This window comes from Lutra lutra, chromosome 14 (genome assembly GCF_902655055.1).
Source record: "Lutra lutra chromosome 14, mLutLut1.2, whole genome shotgun sequence".
Lineage (NCBI taxonomy): Eukaryota > Metazoa > Chordata > Mammalia > Carnivora > Mustelidae > Lutra > Lutra lutra.
Genome location: NC_062291.1, coordinates 3,435,859 through 3,456,545, shown reverse-complemented (window position 1 = coordinate 3,456,545; position 20,687 = coordinate 3,435,859). Strand labels below are relative to the sequence as shown.

General features: G+C 45.0%; 1 protein-coding gene across 3 annotated transcripts in view; it reads right to left on the bottom strand.

The window, feature by feature from the left end:
- Positions 1-20,687, bottom strand: part of DISC1 (DISC1 scaffold protein) — a 380,218-nt gene that overhangs the window by 232,144 nt on the left and 127,387 nt on the right. For all 3 annotated transcript variants that reach the window (XM_047702999.1, XM_047703001.1, XM_047703000.1), the window contains one exon: positions 5,662-5,716. In XM_047702999.1, coding sequence (XP_047558955.1) covers positions 5,662-5,716 — 55 coding nt within the window. The remainder of the gene's footprint in view (positions 1-5,661; positions 5,717-20,687) is intronic.

Below are 20,687 nucleotides of genomic sequence, written 5' to 3'. Positions count from 1 at the left end.
ATATGAATTTAGTGCCATTGTATTGCCTGTAAGGTGACTGTTATTGTATATTGTCTCTGTTTCTTTCTTATCTACTACTTTTAGGGTCTCTCTTTGCTTAGAGGACCCCTTTCAATATTTCCTGTAGAGCTGGTTTGGTATTTGCAAATTCTTTCAGTTTTTGTTTGTCCTGGAAGCTTTTAATCTCTCCTCCTATTTTCAATGATAGCCGGATATAGTATTCTTGGCTGCATGTTTTTCTCGTTTAGTACTCTGAATATATCATGCCAGCTCTTTCTGGCCTGCCAGATCTCTGTGGATAAGTCTGCTGCCAATCTAATATTTTTACCATTGTACGTTACAGACTTCTTTTCCCGGGCTGCTTTCAGGATCTCTTCTTTGTCACTAAGACTTGTCAATTTTACTATTAGGTGATGGGGTGTGGACCTATTCTTATTGATTTTGAGGGGGGTTCTCTGAATCTCCTGGATTTTGATGCTTGTTTCCTTTGCCATATTGGGGAAATTCTCTCCAATAATTCTCTCCAATATACCTTCTGCTCCCCTCTCTGTTTCCTCTTCTTCTGGAATACCAATTATTCTAATGTTGTTTCATCTTATGGTGTCACTTATCTCTCGAATTCTCCCCTCGTGGTCCAGTAGCTGTTTGTCCCTCTTTTGCTCAGCTTCTTTATTCTCTGTCATTTGGTCTTCTATATCGCTAATTCTTTCTTCTGCCTCATTTATCCTAGCAGTGAGAGCCTCCATTTTTGATTGCACCTCATTCATAGCTTTTTTTATTTCAACTTGGTTAGATTTTAGTTCTTTTATTTCTCCAGAAAGGGCTTTTATATCTCCCGAGAGGGCTGCTTTAATATCTTCCATGCCTTTTTCAAGCCCGGCTAGAACCTTGAGAATTGTCATTCTGAACTCTATATCTGACATATTACCAATGTCTGTATTGATTAGGTCCCTAGCCTTTGGTACTGCTTCTTGTTCTTTTTTTTTGTGGTGAATATTTCCGCCTTGTCATTTTGTCCAGATAAGAGTATATGAAGGAGCAAGTAAAATACTAAAAGGGTGGCAACAACCCCAGGAAAATATGCTTTAGCCAAATCAGAAGAGATCCCAAATCGTGAGGGGGGAGAAAGGGGATAAAAAGGGATTCAGAAAGAAAAAAGAAAAAAAAAGAAACTATTAAAAAAAGGAAGCCGATAAAAAATATAAAAAGGAAAAAATATATATATATTTTAGATAAACTATTTAAAAAACGTTAAAAAAGAAAATGGTAAAAGTTAAAAAAAATTTAGCAGAAGAAGAGAAAAAAAATTGAAAAAGAAAAAAAATTAAATTAACTGCAAGGCTAAAGAATCATGGGGAGAAAGCCATGAGTTCCGTGCTTTGCTTTCTCCTCCTCTGGAATTCCGCTGCTCTCCTTGGTATTGAAACTGCACTCCTTGGTAGGTGAACTTGGTCCCGGCTGGGTTTCTCCTTGATCTTCTGGGGGAGGGGCCTGTTGTAGTGATTCTCAAGCGTCTTTGCCCCAGGCGGAGTTGCACCGCCCTTACCCGGGGCCGCGCTGAGTAATCCGCTCGGTTTGCTTTCGGGAGCTTTTGTTCCCTGAGCGCTTTCCGTAGAGTCCGGAGGGCGGGAATGAAGATGGCGGTCTCCCAGTCTCCGGCCCGGAGGAGCCGAGAGCCCAGGGCCCCACTCCTCAGTGCGCCCTCAGAGAACAGCACCCAATTACTCCCATCACGCTGGCCTCCAGTCGCGCTCCGAGCTGACCGAGCCTGCGACCGGTTCAAGGCAACCCCGAGCTGAGAGTCACTCCTCGGCTCTGTCTCTGTAGTCAGCTTCCCCGTTCAAATACCTGTAAGCTCTGCGACACTCAGACAACCCCGATCCTTCTGTGACCCTGCGGGACCTGAGGCCGCACTGACCCCGCATGGGCTTCACTCCGGTTTAGCCTCTGGAGCGATGTACCTCAGCGGAACAGACTTTTAAATGTCCTGATTTTGTGCTCTGTTGCTCCGCCGCTCGCCGGGAGCCGGCCCCTCCCCCCGCGGTCTATCTTCCCGTCACTTTGGATTCACTTCTCCGCCAGTCCTACCTTTCAGAAAGTGGTTGATTTTCTGTTTCTAGAGTTGTTGTTCTTCTTCTCTTCGATCTCCCGTTGGATTTGTAGGTGTTTGCAATCTTTAGATAAGCTATCTAGCTGATCTCCCGCTACCTGAAGTAGTCTCAGCCTGCTATTTCTCCGCCATCTTGACTCCTCCCCCAGGTTTACAGGTTTTATCACGTATTTTTTCAGGACACCCAAACACTTCCTACATTATTCTTCGCTCTTTCAAAAATAGCAAAAGTCTGAAATCCCACTTTCCTTTTCCAAATGTCTTGGGTTATCTTTTATTTTGTTTGAAACCAAAACATCACATTTTTTTCTTTTGTTTAAAGCAAAAACCTCATATTTGATTGCTATCTACACCCTCACTAGCAAGCTACCTAAAAAAAACATCCAGTTCAACAAAAGCACATAGCTCAATTGAATAACAATAAATGTGTGTATGGAGACTTTTGGGGTGGTCCACAAAGAATCCCTCTTTTCTTCCTAAAAATCTGATTCCATTCAAAAACTAAAATTAACCCAGCTGGGTTCCTAGAACCTAGAGAAAATATAAAATTCAATTTCCCCAGAAGAATCTAGATCTTTATAGATACCATCAAGTAGAATTGTTTTGCTTATCACAGACTGAAAATGAAATTATTTTTGGAATCCAAGCAGACCTCACCCATCCTGCCTAAAATGTTATACTATTTCTTTCATGGCCTTAATTATGTTCTTTTCCATCAAGCAGCTGTAACTTCCCAGATCACAAAACTCATTCTCTGGGTCAAGGCCACAGTGTGATGGCCTCCACGCCTAAGCTAATATCAGCAGTGATGAGTATTCCCCAGCCCCAAGTGAGAATTCCAAGACCCTCTAAATGATCCTGAGATTTGTCGGGAGTCAGAACACCCACATTTGGGTGTTAAAAAGAAGAGGCTCTGGAAACCTTTCCATACCACTGAGTCTTTGGTTGGCCCAGTGCCCGATGGCAGGCCCATCCCTTTCCATCCATCTAAGAATGTCACTGGATGTCTGAGAACACTTCTGCTAAGCCTGTAACACCAGCCATAATTCTTATGTCTCATCCAATGTATGTTTGGTCTTCCTGATTTTAGTTAACAGCTTCTGTTAATCATAATTGGGTCAGTTTCTCCTTTGTTGAGCAAATCTATCCTTCAAGCTGTCACTATTAATAGGAGACTGCCTTTCTAAATCTTATTAAATTGCAATGTACATTCTTTCAAGCACTGCTGGTTGTAATCCAGTAGCTACCAATCTCCAGATACTCCGTTTATTTCCAACTATTTCTTCCATCTCATTTATCCCTTAATTACCTGGTTTGGGGAACCATAAACATCAAAGAAATGTAATGAATGAAGGAGGGTTCCATCTCTCTTTGAGGGAAGAATCAAAAGAGTATCAGACCTATGTATCTAATAAGGTCATGAGTCATGAGTCAGTCGAGTCCACAGTATAAAATTGTTTCTGTGTGACTGGGCAGTCGTAATTCTGTGTGGACTAATATATGTCCCCAAACACACACACACACACACACGTGTGTGAGAGTGCATGCACACACACACTCATGTCTGTACGGACATATACAGCCACTTATACACACACATACACACCCCCCAAAAAGCTGCATCTCCTTTTTATTTCCAGGTAAAATGGGACCCTGAGGAACTCATTATCAAATGAAGCTTTTAGATTTACATTTTAAAATCTTAGCTATGAATTCCTTAATCTCCTTGAAAAGCAAGGGAATTAGGAGTTATTCATAAGTGCGTTAGAGAAGGTATGCAAACAAAGCCAATCACTTTTGGCATTTGGGCAAATCCAAGAGCTTTAGCAGTAGCTGGAGATTATCAACAAATCCCACTATCGTGTGCATATGTTAATATGTGTGTGTGCATAATATAAAATGTCCTAGAAAACATACTCCCATATCAACACCATGTGCATTCCGTATGAGGCACGCCGGCCTGCTCACTGCTGGGGAAGGGACTCATTCAGATCACACACAGCCCGTTCTCATACTCAACAAACCACACCCCAGAGTACTTCCACCTGTTAATTCTGTGTAGCAACTGAGATGTACCAGATAAATGGCACATATTTACACCAGAAAATACAGGAGAAGGAATACTCCTGCCCCCATCCCAGGTAGGAAGCTTTGGTCTCTCCTCACCTCCCCAGGGGCTCCGCCTGAAGGTCACGTGGCAGACAGCCACAGAACATGAATACTAGTTGGTGACATCATTCAAACATACAGAACAGAAATTCCAGTATGCCCTCTAGTGCTTCTCCTCCTGCTTCACAGGACAGAAGGGGTAAACCAAGTCAGTGTCCCTTGAGCAGGGAAGAAGGTCTCTAAGCCCTGCGCCTCGGGAGAACCCATGACAAAAGCCCTTTGCTGGAGCCCTGCCTGGGGATTCTGCTCCTTGTGCAGCTCTGCAGAAAGCCTCCCCTTGGATCTCGTCTTGTTTGTCTTCAGGCAAGTCTTCTGGCGGTGAATATCACTGCCTCTCAAACTGCTGTCATGTGATTTTGTAGTACAATCACTTAATGTTTTGTTTTGTTTCGTTTTTCAGAAAATGGACACAAAAACTGAAAAAAGGGCCAGGAACAACTGTGGACACTTTTGCCAAGAACACAGCCCCAGTCTCAGCCCAGCTGTGGTGACACACAAGCCCACTGGCAGGTCTCCCTGATCTCGCTCCTGGGCGCTAGGGGAGGGCAAGAGAACATTCCTTCCAGGCCAGTGGACTCTCGGCTGCTTTGCTCTCCACTCAGACACCTGTTCTTTGGTACATCCTGACCATCCTATAACCAGCCCTGGCTCCCAGACCTAATGCAAATAATTAACAATTCATCCCAGTCTCTGCTGCCCATTTGGTGATTCACAGAGTAACTGATCCTACTTCTCAGTGTGTCAATAACTCGCTCGCACAGAACTATCTCTGCAGGGAAGGATTTTGTTTTGTAAACTGTGCTGATCCTAACTAACCATGACATTGGCTATTTAATTGAATTGGCTATGTGCTCCCGGGGAATAATGCAGGAGTGCGCTATCTGTATAGAATCCAAGGTCCTGGCATGAAGTATAAATAGCAGAGAATATGGGCAAAAGGATTCTGAAGTCAGCTTAAAACGTTTATAAAAACTCCTGCTATGCCTTTTCCAAAACCTGTTTGGGAGGATCCCAGGAACCTGTCCTCCTGGAAGAAAAGCAATTAATTTTTCAGATTACTCCCATCCGCAAAGCCTTTTCATGCAAAGGCATTTGATGGTACCCAAAAGCACTCATTTTCCGTTCCCTAACACTGGCAGCTCCTGGAAGGCAAAGGCCGAACCAGTGAATTCCGGGGGGACCAGAAGCCAGGACTTCCCCCAGGGCAACAGCCCTCCTTCCCAGCTCTTTGGGCTCATTGGCTGGCCTGTCGAATGGCTCTTTAGCATCCTCACTTCTTTCAGAGCCATGAGCTAGCCTGAAATTCCATGTGAGCTAGACATGACATTAAGTCAAAAGAGAACTTCAGAGACTTTAGAAAACAGGCATATAAACGTACTTACCTTAGCAGTGATTTCCTTAAGGGACAAGTTGAGGGATTTTATCTGTGCCTGGAGGCTAGAAGAATGAGAAAGAGGACATTGGTCTTCTTGCAGTCATAGTTCCATACCACCACATGCAGAAACACTGTGAAATGGTGAACTTTCCATCAGCCCAAAGGCTGAGGAACAGTGGGAAAGACGATGCCAAATTGGTTCCATTTGACTTTGGAATTAGCATGTTGCTAGGAAGCAGATTTCCCCTTCCTAATTATGCTCCACTTAGGCTAATACTTAAAATTTGTTCTTTCCATAGTAAACATCTCTATAGCCCATAGGTAGGGAAAGGAACAACTCAGATGTCCCGGAAGCAAAGGGTGAAAATTTTACATTCCTATAACCACCTTCCAAGAAGGATGGCCTACACGGGGTAGCATTTCACGGGCAGTAATCAGACATTGTCTATCTGGGTCCACTGTTTAATCCAACAAATGTGCACTGAGTGCCTTCCAGATTTAGCAGCGAAGTAGAGCATATAGGAGATACGTATACTTGAAGTATAGAATATCCTCACTCTCTTTAGGCTTATCCCTTCTTCCTTTTTCTCCTTAGCTCTATTCACCTTGACACATTCATTTATTCAGGTAATTTCTCTCTACCCCAGGGGAATGTAAGTTCCATCACTGCAGCAACCATCAGTTGGGTTCACTCCTGTATCCCCACTGCTTAAGATAATTCCTGCAGCTTATAAGGAGGCATTCAGCCAAGACCTACAGAATGGATGGATGGACGGATGGATGGACAGATGGATGAAACTAAGAACCCGATCTTATTCTCAGTGTTGTTACCTAAAAGAGAGGAAGTACACACAGATAATCAAGTACAATACAAAGCAAGATGAAAAAATTACTATCGAGGATAGGAACCCAGTGTTAGGATCAAACTGCTTCCAAAAAATTGTCACAGGCAGGGGCATCTGGGTGGCTCGGTCAGTTAAGCATCCAGCTCTTGGTTTCAGCTCAGGTTATGATCTCGGGGTTGTGGGATCGAGTCTCACATCAGGCTCCACACTCAGTGCAGAGTCTGCTTGAAATTCTCCCCCCACCACTCCTCCCCTGTTCAGGCACTCTTTCTCTCGAAAATAAATAAATGAAATCTTAAAAAAAAAAAAAAAATTATCACAGGCAGATACTGTCTCCAAGGGCGGGTAACAATTTAGAAAACCATGGTACTAATGGGAAAGCTTCCTGGAAGAGGTGGAAGTGAACTGGGCCTCAAGGGAAAAGAAGGAATAATGAAAGTCCAGAGAAAAGAGGAGTCCAACTGGCCCATATGGTTCGCAGAGGTGAACTGTGACGGACAGGAAGGGGAAGGATTGTTTCTAATGGGAGTGGGGAAGTGGGGGGTGGGGACAGAAGGGAGAAATCAGTCCACATCTGCAATGTGTGCTCGTTTATTTAGGAAAATAAGTGAAGGAAATGCTAATATTTGTTTAATCTCAGCGGTGGGTAAATGAGTATATGTTATGTTTTTCAATGTGCTTAGAATATTTATAATCAAAATAATTCTTAAAGGAATATCAAGGACAAGGTAGAGTCAATATTGAAGGCTGGGCTAAAGAGTTCTGAGCTTTATCCCACAGGCAAGGGGAAATCACTCTAGTCTTGTGCAGGAAAGCAATAAGAAAGAAATGGGGTATTTCTGGAAAATTACTTGCTCAGCACTATGGGAGGTGACGTGGAGGAATCAGGCAGGCTCCTTCAGCAGAAACCCAGCTGCGAGGCCCAAGGGCAGGCACAGAGGGACAGAAGTCAGGAAGGAATGGAAGGTGGCGATCCTTTCATTATGTTGATGCTGAGAAAGTGGAAACATATGCTCTGTATCTTTTCATTCATTCATTCATTCATTCTTCACAAACTCATTAATTCTTTCAATATTTCCTGGGGACCTAGTAAACTGGGAACTCAGAGCATAAGACCTGGTTCTTGCCCTCAACATCTCACTGCTTCAAACAGTAGCCCAAAAGAAAAACATTAAAAAAAAAAAAAAGGTATAGGTACTGGAAGAGAAAAGGTTACTTAGCAAAATGGGGAGCTGCAAATGCAGGGAAGGTCAGATTTTCTGGGGTCTGTGGGGAGCGAGGTCAGAAAAAGTTTCTTTGGCAGGGATAACAAAGTATCCAAGGGAGGTGGCCAATTAGCCCATTGCTGCTGTTCTTCAGCTGTAAGAACTGGTTTTGAACATCATCACCTCCACCAACTTATGACTTCTGAGTACAAACAAATTCATTTCCATTGCAAATACCCTGAAGCTAGGGCAGGCCCCTTCTATTTTTTTTAACATTGCAATTTTTCTCTTTAATTATAAAACACTACAGATATACAGATAAAGAGCTAGTATCCAAAATCTATCAAGAACTTATCAAACTCAACACCTAAAGGACAAATAATCCAATCAAGAAATGGGCAGAAGACATGAACAAACATTTCAGCAAAGAAGACTTCCGCATGGCCAACAGACACATGAAAAAGTGCTCCACATTACTCGGCATCAGGGAAATACAAATCAAAACCACAATGAGATATCACCTCACACCAGTCAGAATGGCTAAAATTAACCAGTCAGGAAATGACAGATGTTGGTGAGAATGCAGAGAAAGGGGAACCCTCCTACACTGTTGGTGGGAATGCAAGCTGGTGCAACCACTCTGGAAAACAGCATGGAGGTTCCTCAAAATGTTGAAAATAGAGCTACCCTACAACCCAGCAATTGCACTACTGGGTATTTACCCTAAAGATAAAAAATTAGTGACCCAAAGGGGCATGTGCACCTGAATGTTTATAGCAATAATGTCCACAATAGCCTAAATATGCAAAGAACCCAGACATCCATCGACATATGAATGGATAAAGAAGAGGTGGTATATATATATCATGGAATACTATGCAGCCATCAAAAGAAACGAACTCTTGCCATTTGCAACAACATGGATGGAACTGAAAGGTATTATGCCGAGCAAAATAAGTCAATCAGAGAAAGACAATTATCATATGATCTCCCTGATATGATATGGAAGTTGAAAGGCAGAGTGGAGGGTTTAGGGGGTAGGAAAGCAAAAAATGAAACAAGATGGGATTGGGAGGGAGACAAACCATAAAAGACTCTTAATCTAAGGAAACAAACTGAGGGTGGCCGAGGGGAGAGCGGTGGGATGGATGAGGTGGCTCGGTGATGGACACTGGGGAGGGTATGTGCTATAGTGAGTGCCGTGAAATGTGTAAGCCTGATGATTCACAGACCTGTACCCCTGGGGCAAGTAATACATTATATGTTAATAAAAGATAAATAAACAAATAATTTTAAGAACTGCAGATATATAGAATAAAAATAAATATAAATATAAGAGAGTCCTGTGTACTCAGCATATGGATTTCACAGATGTTAGTATTTGCTTTCTTTTTTTTTTTTTTTTAAATTATGTTAGTCACCATAGAGTACATCATTAGTTTTTGATGCAGAGTTCCAGGTCCCTTCTGAACAAGTCATCCCCACTTCAGACGAACATTCAGCGGAAGAGGAGCACCCTGTCAAGCTGACATAGAGCAGGGCACGTGGCTGCAGGATGTTCTGGATTCAGGAGTCACAATAGGAGCAACCTGAGTGTGCTCAGTGGGAGAGGTGGGAACACACATACAGAATCCTGTCTGGAGAATTCTAGCCAGCGGGATGCAGGCCGGGTCTTTTGAGAGGATGTATATTTGAGCGCATGCTAACATGGAGAGCAGGGAGTGGACCCAGCCACTCAAGATGCTGGGGAGAGAAGGACAGAAGGTGTTGAAGAGGCACCGGTACTGGTTCTGCCTCTGATTCCGGAAGCAGCACTAGCTTCATGCGGCTAGGGTCTGCTGTCCACACTTCAAAGTCCCCGCAGTTCTGCAGAAAGGCACTTTCCCTTACCAGGCTGATGGGAGTCCCTGCAACTCACTACTTTTCAGGAAACAGTTCACCACAAAATCAGTCCTACATGATGAGCACTGAATAGTGTTTTATGAGTAGGTGTGTGCGGCCACACACAAAGACTAGTTTAGGCGTTAACAATGAAGAGGGATGGATGGTGCGTCCACTTACTGCCCCAGAAAATTCAGCGGACCAAACAGCAGTGCCTTTAACTCATGCTCCATAAGTCAAGAACCAGCCTCCCAGGGGTTGACACAATTCACTGGTCTTGGCTGGGCTCTGGTCCTGACCCAGAAAGAAAACGAGTCTCCTCTCCAATATCCATGTTAGAGCAGGGAAGCAGTGATGCAGATAATTGAATGCATTGTTTCATATTTGATTTGATTTATATTTAATTTATTTAATTTATGCGGTATTACTTTTTGCAGTAGATTTACCTTCTTAATTATGTTTTGCTCAGGCTAATATTAACATTAGTTGCATCCCTGGGGTATACACGGAATGAAAGCAACAGGGGGCAGAAAGATATGAATAATGTTCATAGTAGGCTAGTGGTTTTCAAGCTATTTTTAGCAGCACAACTCTTCCAGACAAGTTTCACACTGAACTGCAACCCATATATAAAATCCGTGACAAGGGGGTCCACTCTGAGGGTGGGTGTCCGGCGTGGGGTACCAGCGATGTCACACTGAGCCCACACACTTAGTACCCCCCCATCACCCTGTGGCCCATGCGCCAGAATTCCAGGAGCAGAAATTCAAATTGAAAACCACAGAATTAGGTAAGTTAAATGTTTATTAAAAAGAGAGAGAGAAAAGAGCTACATGCACTTCAATGATTAAACTAATCCCCGTGTTTCCTTTAAGCTTGTGCATTATTGATGACAAATGGGACTTGTCTTCTTGGATCAAATACACCGACGCTGGAAAGCATATACACGGTCTCCACAGATAATATTTTAACAAACAGTTCGCCCTAATTTACTCAAATTGAGTATTTTTGTGCAACGTGGCCATCCTAGGAATAGCAGTGTCAAACATTTATTGAGCACTTACAGTGTACCAAATCTCTTCTATATTCCTAATGTACGTGAGCATTTTGATAGTCTCACAACTCTGTGAGGTAGGTACTGTCATATCTACATTTTCAGACACGAAAACCCAGTCAACGACAGGTTTAAGTAACTGCCCCAGGGTTAACCAGCTGGTAATGGGGTAAATGAGGACCCAGGCAGTCCTGCTGTCCGTTTTCCTAACCACTCACCGGTACTGCCTCTCCTGGCGGCTTTGTCCTTATTCAAAACATGCTCTCCCTGTCCAGCCTGCCTTCTAGAATTCCATTTTAGTATTATGTTAAAGGTACAGTGCAATCACTATTAGTATTTGTGAATGTCCACTATTCCTTACTCACAAAGTGGTGTTTAAATCATACAACCGACATGCACCTTCAACAAACGAAACCTTAGGAAAATCAAGACCACTGACCAGAACGTGCAGCCAAGAAAGCACATCAGGGGCAGGGGGGCCTGGAGCTGGTGGGCGCAAAAGGACTTGAGGGCAAAGTCGATTGCGTCCCTCTCCCCCGGATTCATGACGTTGGTGTCCCAATCGTGGGACCTTATTTGGCGACAGAGTCTTTCCCGCGCCGATCAGGTTATAAAGCAAGGGCATGGTGGGGAACCCTAATCTGACATGGCTGGTGTCCTTTTGGAAAAGGAAAATCCAGATACAGACACACACCGAGGGAAGACCACGTGAGGACACAGGGGCAGACAGCCCTCACTAAGCCAAGGAGAGGGGCTCCGGAGGAGCTAAAGCTGTCAGCGCCGCCTTGCTCTTGGACTTCTAGCTTCCAGAATGTGAGCAGCAGACTTCTGTTACTGAAGCTGCCCGGCCTGCGGTTCCTTGTTACACCGCCCGGCAGCCCAACCCATGGGGGGGGCTTCTCAATTTTCAACTGAAACTAACATGCAATTAATCATATGTGCTATTAAGATCCTACATACTGGTACTCTAGGGTCCAACCCTCCCCCAAACAAAAGTCACTTCTCCATAACAGCAGGCAGACAAAGGACAACACGACGGCTGCTTTGTTCGCTTCAGACTCACAGACGGTTCCGTGTGCAACCCACCCACGTGGCCGACGGAGAGGCTACCACGGACATGTGCAGAATGGCGAACGCTCTTACTGGTAGCGTGGGGGCTGCGGATTCGAGGGGCGGCTCTAAGAAAAGTTTGCATAAGGAGGGTGGCTCAGCCCATTAAGCGTCCAATTCAGGATTTTGGCTCAGGTCATGAGATCTCGGGTTTTGAGATCGAGCCCCACGTCAGGCTCCATGCTCAGTGCGGAGGCTGCTTGAGATTCTCTCCCTCTCCCTCTGCTCCCCCGCCAGCTCGCACTCTGTAAGTAAATTAAATAAATAAATAAAATCCCTAAAAAAAAAAAAAAAAGTTTACATAAGAATGTCTTTGATTTAAAAAACGGAAGGAGTATGGGACCCCTGGTTTCATACAGGAGCTCACAAAGGCCCAAGCTTCGGGTTAGGAATGAGAAGGGCTCTCTGAAACAGCCCTACAGTATGCCAAGAATGCTACACTGCTGTCAAAAATGTCAATAATAAAACATTCAGCTTGGGGAGGGGCAGACTGCTTTTCAGCACTAACGAGAAGGGAAGGTGGGGTGGAAATCGATCATGGTAACAAACCTGGTCCAGGGCCAGAAGGAGACGTGCGCAAACACTACCCTCACTTTGCCCTCACCACCGCTCAGCTCCAATTCGGCTCCAGCACCCGCGGGGAAAGCCGGCGACCAGCACAGCCCACCTGCCATCACGTCTCTGGCCGCCCCTCCCACAAGGCCCCTTCTTCCTGGCTCTGCCCTGCCACAGAGGCCTCCTGACAGCGCCCCCAATCTGCCTTAGGGGGCACAGGCCCCTCTGCCTGGATGCTCCACCTGCCCCCGAGACATGCACCAGGCCAGCCAACTCCCCTTCAAGTCCTTGCTCTAATCTTACCCTCTCCGGCAGCCCAGCCTGACTGCCCCATTTAAATCTGCACATTCATATCTCTCTTGTTCTGTCCGCACAGTGTCCACTACCTACTAACTTACTATGTGACCAACTTGGTTATTACATATATTGTTTCCTTCTGCCTCCTCCCCCCAGACAGAAAGCTGTCAATGGCAATGATCTTTCATGGAGAAGTTGCCGGCACATACTAGGTACTTAATTAATATTTGCTTCTTGTCTTCTTCCTAAAGAATACAGTAGTCCCTACCTCATTTGTGGTTCACTTTCCATGGTTCCATGGTTCCATGGTATCAGTTACCCGCAGTCAACAAGTCTGGAAGCAGATGATGTCCCGAGCTGTCATTAGAAAGTCAGTTATCGCCTAACACTATGTCATATGCCTCCATCATTCACCTCACTTCATCTCATCCCGTGGGCGTTTATCCTCTCATATCGCCCCAAGAAGGGTGAGTGTGGTACCATGAGATTTTTTGAGAGAGAGAGACCACATTCATGTAACTTTTATTATAATACATTGTTATAATTGTTCTATTTTATCATTAGTTATTGTTGCTAATCTCTTGCCATGCCTAATTCCTAACTCATACTTTATCATAAGTGTATTTAAGGAAGAGCACAGTATAGGTGAGGCTTGGTACTTACTCCCTGTGGTCTCAGGTGTCCACTGCAAGTCTTGGAACATTCCCCATGGATAAGAGGGACCTGCTTTAGGTGAAGCATGGTTGACCATTCCCTCCTCTATCAGAGGCACGCTCAAACCACAGGATGGTGAGAGGCACCGTCCCTGTCCCCACCTCCCACTACTGTCCCAGCACCAGTGAAAATTAAAGGCCATAACTGCTCTTGACCATCTTGCTGTAGGCAGAGCTTTAGATGATAAGGAAGAGATTAAAAACTTGGAGTCTACTCAGTAAGATCTCCACTCCTCTTCCTAAGTCCCATCTCTTAGAACTCTGGCTCTCTTTGACATCTCTTTTGGCTGGTTTCTCTTCATAGACTCTGTACTGGCTGAATTGTATTCCTCCAAAGTTTGTCCTAACCACCCCGCACCCTGCATCTCAGAATGTGACTGATTTGCAAATAGGGTCATTGCAAATATAGTTAGTTAGGAAGAGCCTATAAAGGTGGGCCCTACTCCAACATAACTGATGTCTTTATAAAAAGGAAAATTTTGATTCAGAAGCACACATAAAAGGAGGGAGACAGTGGGAAGAGACACAGGGAGAAGATTGTCACTTATAAGCCAAGGATAAAGACTTGGAACAGATCATTTCCTTCAAGGTCTTCAGAGGGGCCAGCCCTGCCCATACCTTGATCTTGGACACCTAAACATGACAAATTTCTGTATTTAAGCCACGCACCTGCAGTACCTCGTTATGGCAGCCCTAACAAACTAATGCAGACTGCATGGGGAGGGAGAGCCAGAAGGTCAGAAGTAAGGATCAGGACTGTGCAAAGGGCACCCACAGGTTTCAGCCTGGAGCCTGTCTCCAGCCAGTGAGAATGTGTCCTCACTGCTGCCTAACTGCCATGCCAGAGGGTCACTCTGTAAGATCCAGAGTGACAGTGCTTAGAGTATCTTGCTAATCTTCCTCCATGACCTACCACTGCATTCGGTATCTATTTATTTGAAGACCCCTACATCCCAGTCAAATAGCAACCAACCACTAGTCATTCCCTATTTCTCCAGACTCAGAGAAGCATAACTCAAAATCTTATAAGAAACTTGACTCTGTACCCTCTCTTAGTAATTCTTTCAACAGTTCCATAGGTCCAGGGCCCTCCAATGTCCTATCCTCTCTACTCTTGGAGTGAAGCATCCACCGGGCCAAAGATACATGCCCATCTCGATCTGGACCAGACTGCCTTCCCAAAGAGACAAGAGACTGCTTCTGGACAGGGCTCCTCTCCAGGTGTTCCTCTCCAGGGTGGAACTCCCTGCAGTGGGCATGCCCGCAGGCCCCAGCACTGGTCAAACAGTAGCTACTCTGAAGGTGTGGATGTTTCTTGGACATGCAGGCCAGATGTCCACATGGAAAGCCCATCAGAATCCCAGGGCAAGAAGGACAGATGCCAGGGTGGGAAGACAAGATCAGGCAGGGATTCCTCTTCCTCTGGGCCACAGATGTCAGGTGGGCCTGAGCTGACTCCTTTGTGTTCGTGTCCTAGAGAAACTCTCTCTCGCTTTATGTGGTCTTCCTTCGTTCTTTACGCTTCCTTCTGCCACCACCACCCTTGGCGCCAGCCCTGGCCCAGCACGTTAGTCCACACCCAGGATGCCAACCACACACCTGCCCCAAAGACGAGCCTTTGAAGAAGAAACTGAGTCCCTGCTCTCATCTGACCTTTGCTGAACACGAGAATATTAATGACTCTGAGATCCCACCACCCCAGCAACTGTCTGAAAGACTCTGAACAGGTCACTTCTCTCTAGAGCTCTATTTCCTGACCCACAAAGTGAGGCAGTTGACCCAAGTTATTTCCAAGAAGCTTAAAATCCTACCATCCAAAGTTCTTTTACTATTCTGCCATTCGAGATTCTCTTACCAATATTATTTTATCTGCAGAGAGCTAGAGAGGCTAAAAGACACATGGGTTATATAAAGTGCCAGGGGATGCTGGTGATAGAGGCAGAAATAGAAGCCAGAAATCTGTCATTTTTCTAAGCGAGGCACAATTTTTCAGCCCTCAGAACAGAGTTGTGCCGAAAGTCTGCTGTCTGTTGGCAGCTGCCTGTCCATCTCCTACCTATGTACATGTGGCCTGATGCTCAAGTCCCATTTTAGCAAAAAGCTCTGAAAAAGGAGGAGGAATATCAATTTCATCTCCAAACAGTCTTCTCCCTGCTCCTCTGTCTCTCTCCCCATTTGCAGTTCCATCCCATGTCTTGTTTAATAAAAATAAGTTTAAGAATGAGAGATTGCCAGGGCACCCGGGTGGCTCAGTGGGTTAAAGCCTTTGCCTTCCGCTCAGGTCATGATCCCAGGGTCTTGGGATCGAGCCCCACATCGGGCTCTCTGCTCTGCAGGGAGCCTGCTTCCTCCTCTCTCTCTGCCTGCTTTCTGCCTACTTGTGATCTCTGTCTGTCAAGTAAATAAATTTAAAAAAAAAAAAAGGAGAGATTGCCATTGAAGCAAGTTAGAAAGGACATAAAGGGCAAAATGACAGCAACCCTGGCACAGGTATAACTTGGCTCTTGAATTAAAAAAAAAAAAAAACAGGAATCTGTTAACATTAACAACCTTGCCAATTATTGCTTAGTCCTTTAACCTTCGGTCAGGGGCACGTGGTTAAGAAAATGACAGCAAAAGTGAAATAAGTCAGTCAGAGAAAGACAATTATCATATGATCTCTCTGATATGAGGAATTTGAGAGGCAGGGCAGGGGGGTTGTGGGGGGCAGGCAGGGAAAAAAATGAAACAAGAAGGGATCAGGAGGGAGATAAACCACAAGAGACTCTTAATCTCAGGAAAGAAATTGAGGGCTACTGGAGGGTAGGGGGTTGGGATGGGGCAGCTGGGTGATGGACACTGGGGAGGGTACATGCTATGGTGAGTGCTGTGAATTGTGTAAGACTGAGGATTCACAGACCTGTACCCCTGAAGCAAATAATACATTATATGTTAATAAAATTGACAGCAAAAATAGCTTCAGGAAACGCAGGATTTTATCTACTTGGCCTTTTTCCTTCTTTGGACCTTCCTGGCTCACAGATGATAATGTCACATGCCACCAGTGGGACACGCACAGGGCACAGACAACAAAAATGCCAAGAACACCTCTAGACTTCAGATGATCTCTCGAGGAGACACGATAGGGCCCATAAAGACTCATCAGGGCAAGCCATTCTATATGGCTGGAAAAGCTCTTGAGCTGGTTACCTGAGACACTGGCTCTTGGGGAAGTCTGCACAGTGCAATGGGGAGAGATTCATACCAAGAACCCAGAGCCCTGCCACCCCGTGGCCATCCCTGCCACGAGTGTGATGCAGTGTCTGCTCATGTAACAGACACTCATATTCATCCTGGGGATCTTGGGTGGAGTGATGTAAAAAAAAGGCTTTTAATAAAGCATTCATACAAATAATCATGACTGTATCAGAATGAGAAAGTAGTTTTGAGTAATCTGACAAAAACCAAGCACATGGGTTTTTAACTAGGGTAAATACAGGTGATGTTTCCCTCTCTGCCCCAAGCCAAAGAGATTAAATGAAAGAAATAAGGGAAAATAGGCCAGAGAAATACTCAGACTTTCAGACCTTTGATTCATTCTCTGGATACGGATGGATCACATTAGTGATTCATCTCCTTACTGAGGCTTTCTCTGAATTTCAGGGATCCCATGTTTGAACTCTGACTAAAATACTACACTCAGCTACTCCAGAGTTTTGATGGTAAAGTCCCACTCCTCCAACTAACTCAGCAGACTGAGATTGAGATGTCACATTTTGTATATATATAAGACTATAAATTCCTCTTAATAAAATACATCTACATGGCTTGTATAAGTACTCCCAAAGGGGATAGCGGAAAGAGAATGAGTGAGAGTGTGTGAGGATTTCCAGCTTCCTAGGAAAGACTTCCTGTAGTCGGGGTGCTGATGTGGGAATGTGGGGCAGGGGGAGTGAGTTCTAGTACCGAATGAATGGACTGGATCTGCAGTCTTCCAAATTTGATATGGATAGGACAGAGTGCAAGTGCATGCACATACATGTGCCCACACACGCACACCATCGCCCTGCTGTCTCTTGCCAGTTCCCACCCCCACTGAGAGACTGCCTGACATCACACAGTCATGCCTTGCCTCTGAGGCCAGTTCTATTAAGAATCACAGCTTTATTTTCAACTGATTAACTTGGCATTTGGCTTGCCCAAATATTCCAAGTGTTAATTCCAGCAGACATCTCAGTGCCTCTCAAACTGTCTTACTCCAAACTGTAACTGTAATTCATATGCCAGAAGCGTTCGACTTGCAGGCATTTGTCTGTAAGGGATTTTAAGCTGTCCAATGAAGAGGAAATGAGAGTAAGAGTCAAAAATATCAACAGCCTCACATTCAGATCATAAGTACTCTGCTCTCTACCCCTTCCTCGCAAGTTATTCAGGGATACGTATCCACAAACAATGGGGAAACAAATTCCTGGCCTCTTCTTTTTCAAAGACTGGCAACCAAGTGGGCTCCACATGTTCAACTACTATCATAACCCAGATGTATTTAAACATTGAAAAATATTTCAATTCTGGGCTATAGAGCTTTTCTCCACCAAACTCCTGTGAGTCTAATCCTTAAAACCCTACAATCTGATCTGAAGGGAAAATGAGGCTGCCTCTAGGTTTACTCTGTTAAGTGATCCAAAGGCAATTTCAGATTTCCATGTCAATCACTAATTCTATTTAATAATAAGTAATGTCCCGCTGGCCCAGAATATTTTAATGAACTACCCTGAACTGCTTGCATTTCCTCTTAATAACCCGATATTTTTAAATGTATGTTGGTTTCCTAAATGTATAAACATATATACTTTCCATAACTATGAGGTTTGCCCAAAAGGTTATACTTTCTACTTTGGGCCTATGATGCTTTTCTGAATCATCTTTAATTATTTATTATCTGCCTAAGAACAAGTACAGCAAAACCTACAAAAACAGTTTATACCTTACATTTCTCTCAGGCTCTTTCAAAACCTGCTGACAAAGCAACAGTTCAGTAGGATTCTTGAAACTGGAGAATATTATATATTGCATTTCCTAAAATGCTTCAGTGAGTAAACTAAAGATTTACACATTTTGCTGGAGAAAGACTGCAAAAATAGACCAAAGCTGAACAAAATGAATGAACAGCAGGGGGCGGTGGATCTAGTTGTCTACACAAGTAACTGAATAAAAAAATCAAACACCAACGTCAATACAACTCAAAGAGGAAGCTGAAGAAATTTGCCCAAAAGGGTGTACAAAATAGCAATGATATGACAGCCAAGATGAGCAAACTAAGAAAAATGTCCCCAGTGTATTCGGCACAGCACCCTCCCCAGCCCTGCAAGCATCTATGGAAACCTGAAGGCTCTGGCTCAGGTCACCCCAGCAGCCTAGGAATCAGCACAGGATGATTAATAATCACCCCTTAGCGGCGTGGGACGGAAGTGTTCTTAACTAACTAAATTCCCACCGAGCAATGAACTGGCATTTCCAGCCTGGGGACAGTCCCTGCAGTCACTTGAAAAGGTTCTGTCCGAGCAGAACTGAATTACCTTTCCCTGGACGAGCTCTCAACCTCTGGCTCAATGTCTGGAGAACCGTCTAGTGGTGTCCAATGAACGTTGAGGAGTTCGAGCCGGGAATAGGGACACACGACCTACAAACAGGGAAACATTCTTGGAACCCGTCAGGGATAAGAGAATTTGGTGACAAGGAATAGAAGAATGTAGAAGACACCCAAATGATGCAGCACTGAGGTACGGAACAGTTCTCAAGGTGATAATTATGGACAAAAAAAACCCTGAAATTGACTAGAGGAACAACTTTTAATTAATAAGCCACATGCATTCACGGGTGCCAAGAGATTGCCCACAGCCGCAGTCTTAGAGGAGCTGGCTGCAGTCAAAGATGATTATGTCCCATCGTGAAAAAAGCCTGGGGCTCTAGCTGAAAACAGTTCATCCGATCCCTAAATTATAAAAGAGGAATGGGTGAGTCTACAATTTACAAGCCTTCCAAGAAGTACCTACCTAAATGATCACAGACCCAAGTTGGAAACTCCTTGAAGGAAACAAAACACAGAGAATTTGTAGATCATAGTAAACTCAATCTAGCACAAAATGACATTTTTTTTTTTTAATCGGGAAGGAAGAGGAGAGTCCTTCATTAGCACTGCCTCGCTGAGAAAAGACAGGACTTGAGTGCCGTGCCCCGCGGATGGTCACGGTCTGCCCAGAAGACCTCGGCTGGGGAACGCATCTGGTGGCTATCAGGAACGGAGGAATGACTATGTTTTCAAGCAATGTCTTTTAACTGATTTCACAAAATCTGAAAGTGCAAAGTGTTCCAGATCTGGAAGGAACCTTCAACATCATCTGGCCCAACCCTTTGTTTTACAAACCAGATTTCCAGTCCCCATAGCGCCAGCCCTGGCTTCCTTGCCATCTCCCCTTCCTCCTACATCCTTTCTTCGGAACTCCCCCAGCACACCTGTCTGACCCGAAGCAGCTGGCTGCCTGGGTGTAGAGACCTGTTGGCTCTGAGCCCTGTCAGGTGACCCCAGGGGACCTGTGGGGCACAGAGACAACCATCGCTGGCCTGGAATGACACCCATTCTCTTCTGCTTGGTCCCAAAGACCCCTGCCCTGACTAGAGGGATTCCTTTCCATTCCCTGCCTGGGCATTGAGTTTGAAGCCCTGGTCTCTCCTGGGCTGTCAGCCTTAACCATCTCTCTCCCCGCACGGACACCCCTAGATCAAAAACTGGCCAAAGATGTCAGAACACTGCTGCTGTGTGACTTGGGGCCCTCAGCAGCCTCATCTGCAAAATGGGCATAAAACCAATATACTGTCCAGGATAACTCATAGGATTATAGTGAGCAAAATTTAGCATTTTAAACAACAGGAAGGTTAAAATTAATATGTGGTTGTTAATACAAATCTCAGTAAGAAAGCAAGCCATGATCAATGTGAGACTTGGGAGATGCACCTGCAGAGCAGTCCCCAGGACCGCGGACAGGCCTAACAAGGGGCTCTGCCTAACACGGCTGCGGGCACACGTAGGCCGGCGCACGGGGACACACAGCTGCCTCTCTACAGACTGCGAGGGTCGCCCTGGATGTGGGGGCCCGTATCCCAATGCAGACCTCGCTGCGTTCATTCACGGTGCCCCCTCACTCCGTAAGATATGGATCTGAGGGCAGAGTGGGACTACCGATTTTGCTCCAGTCAATGGCGAACTGCTGAATTTCATTATTTCACCTCTGTTTTGAAGGGAGCCGTGGTATCGGCCTGGGCTGCTCCCTGTGGGCTGAAGACACCTGTGACAGGCATGGCTGAGCTCCTGAACGGTCCGTCGCCCTCCCCGGGGT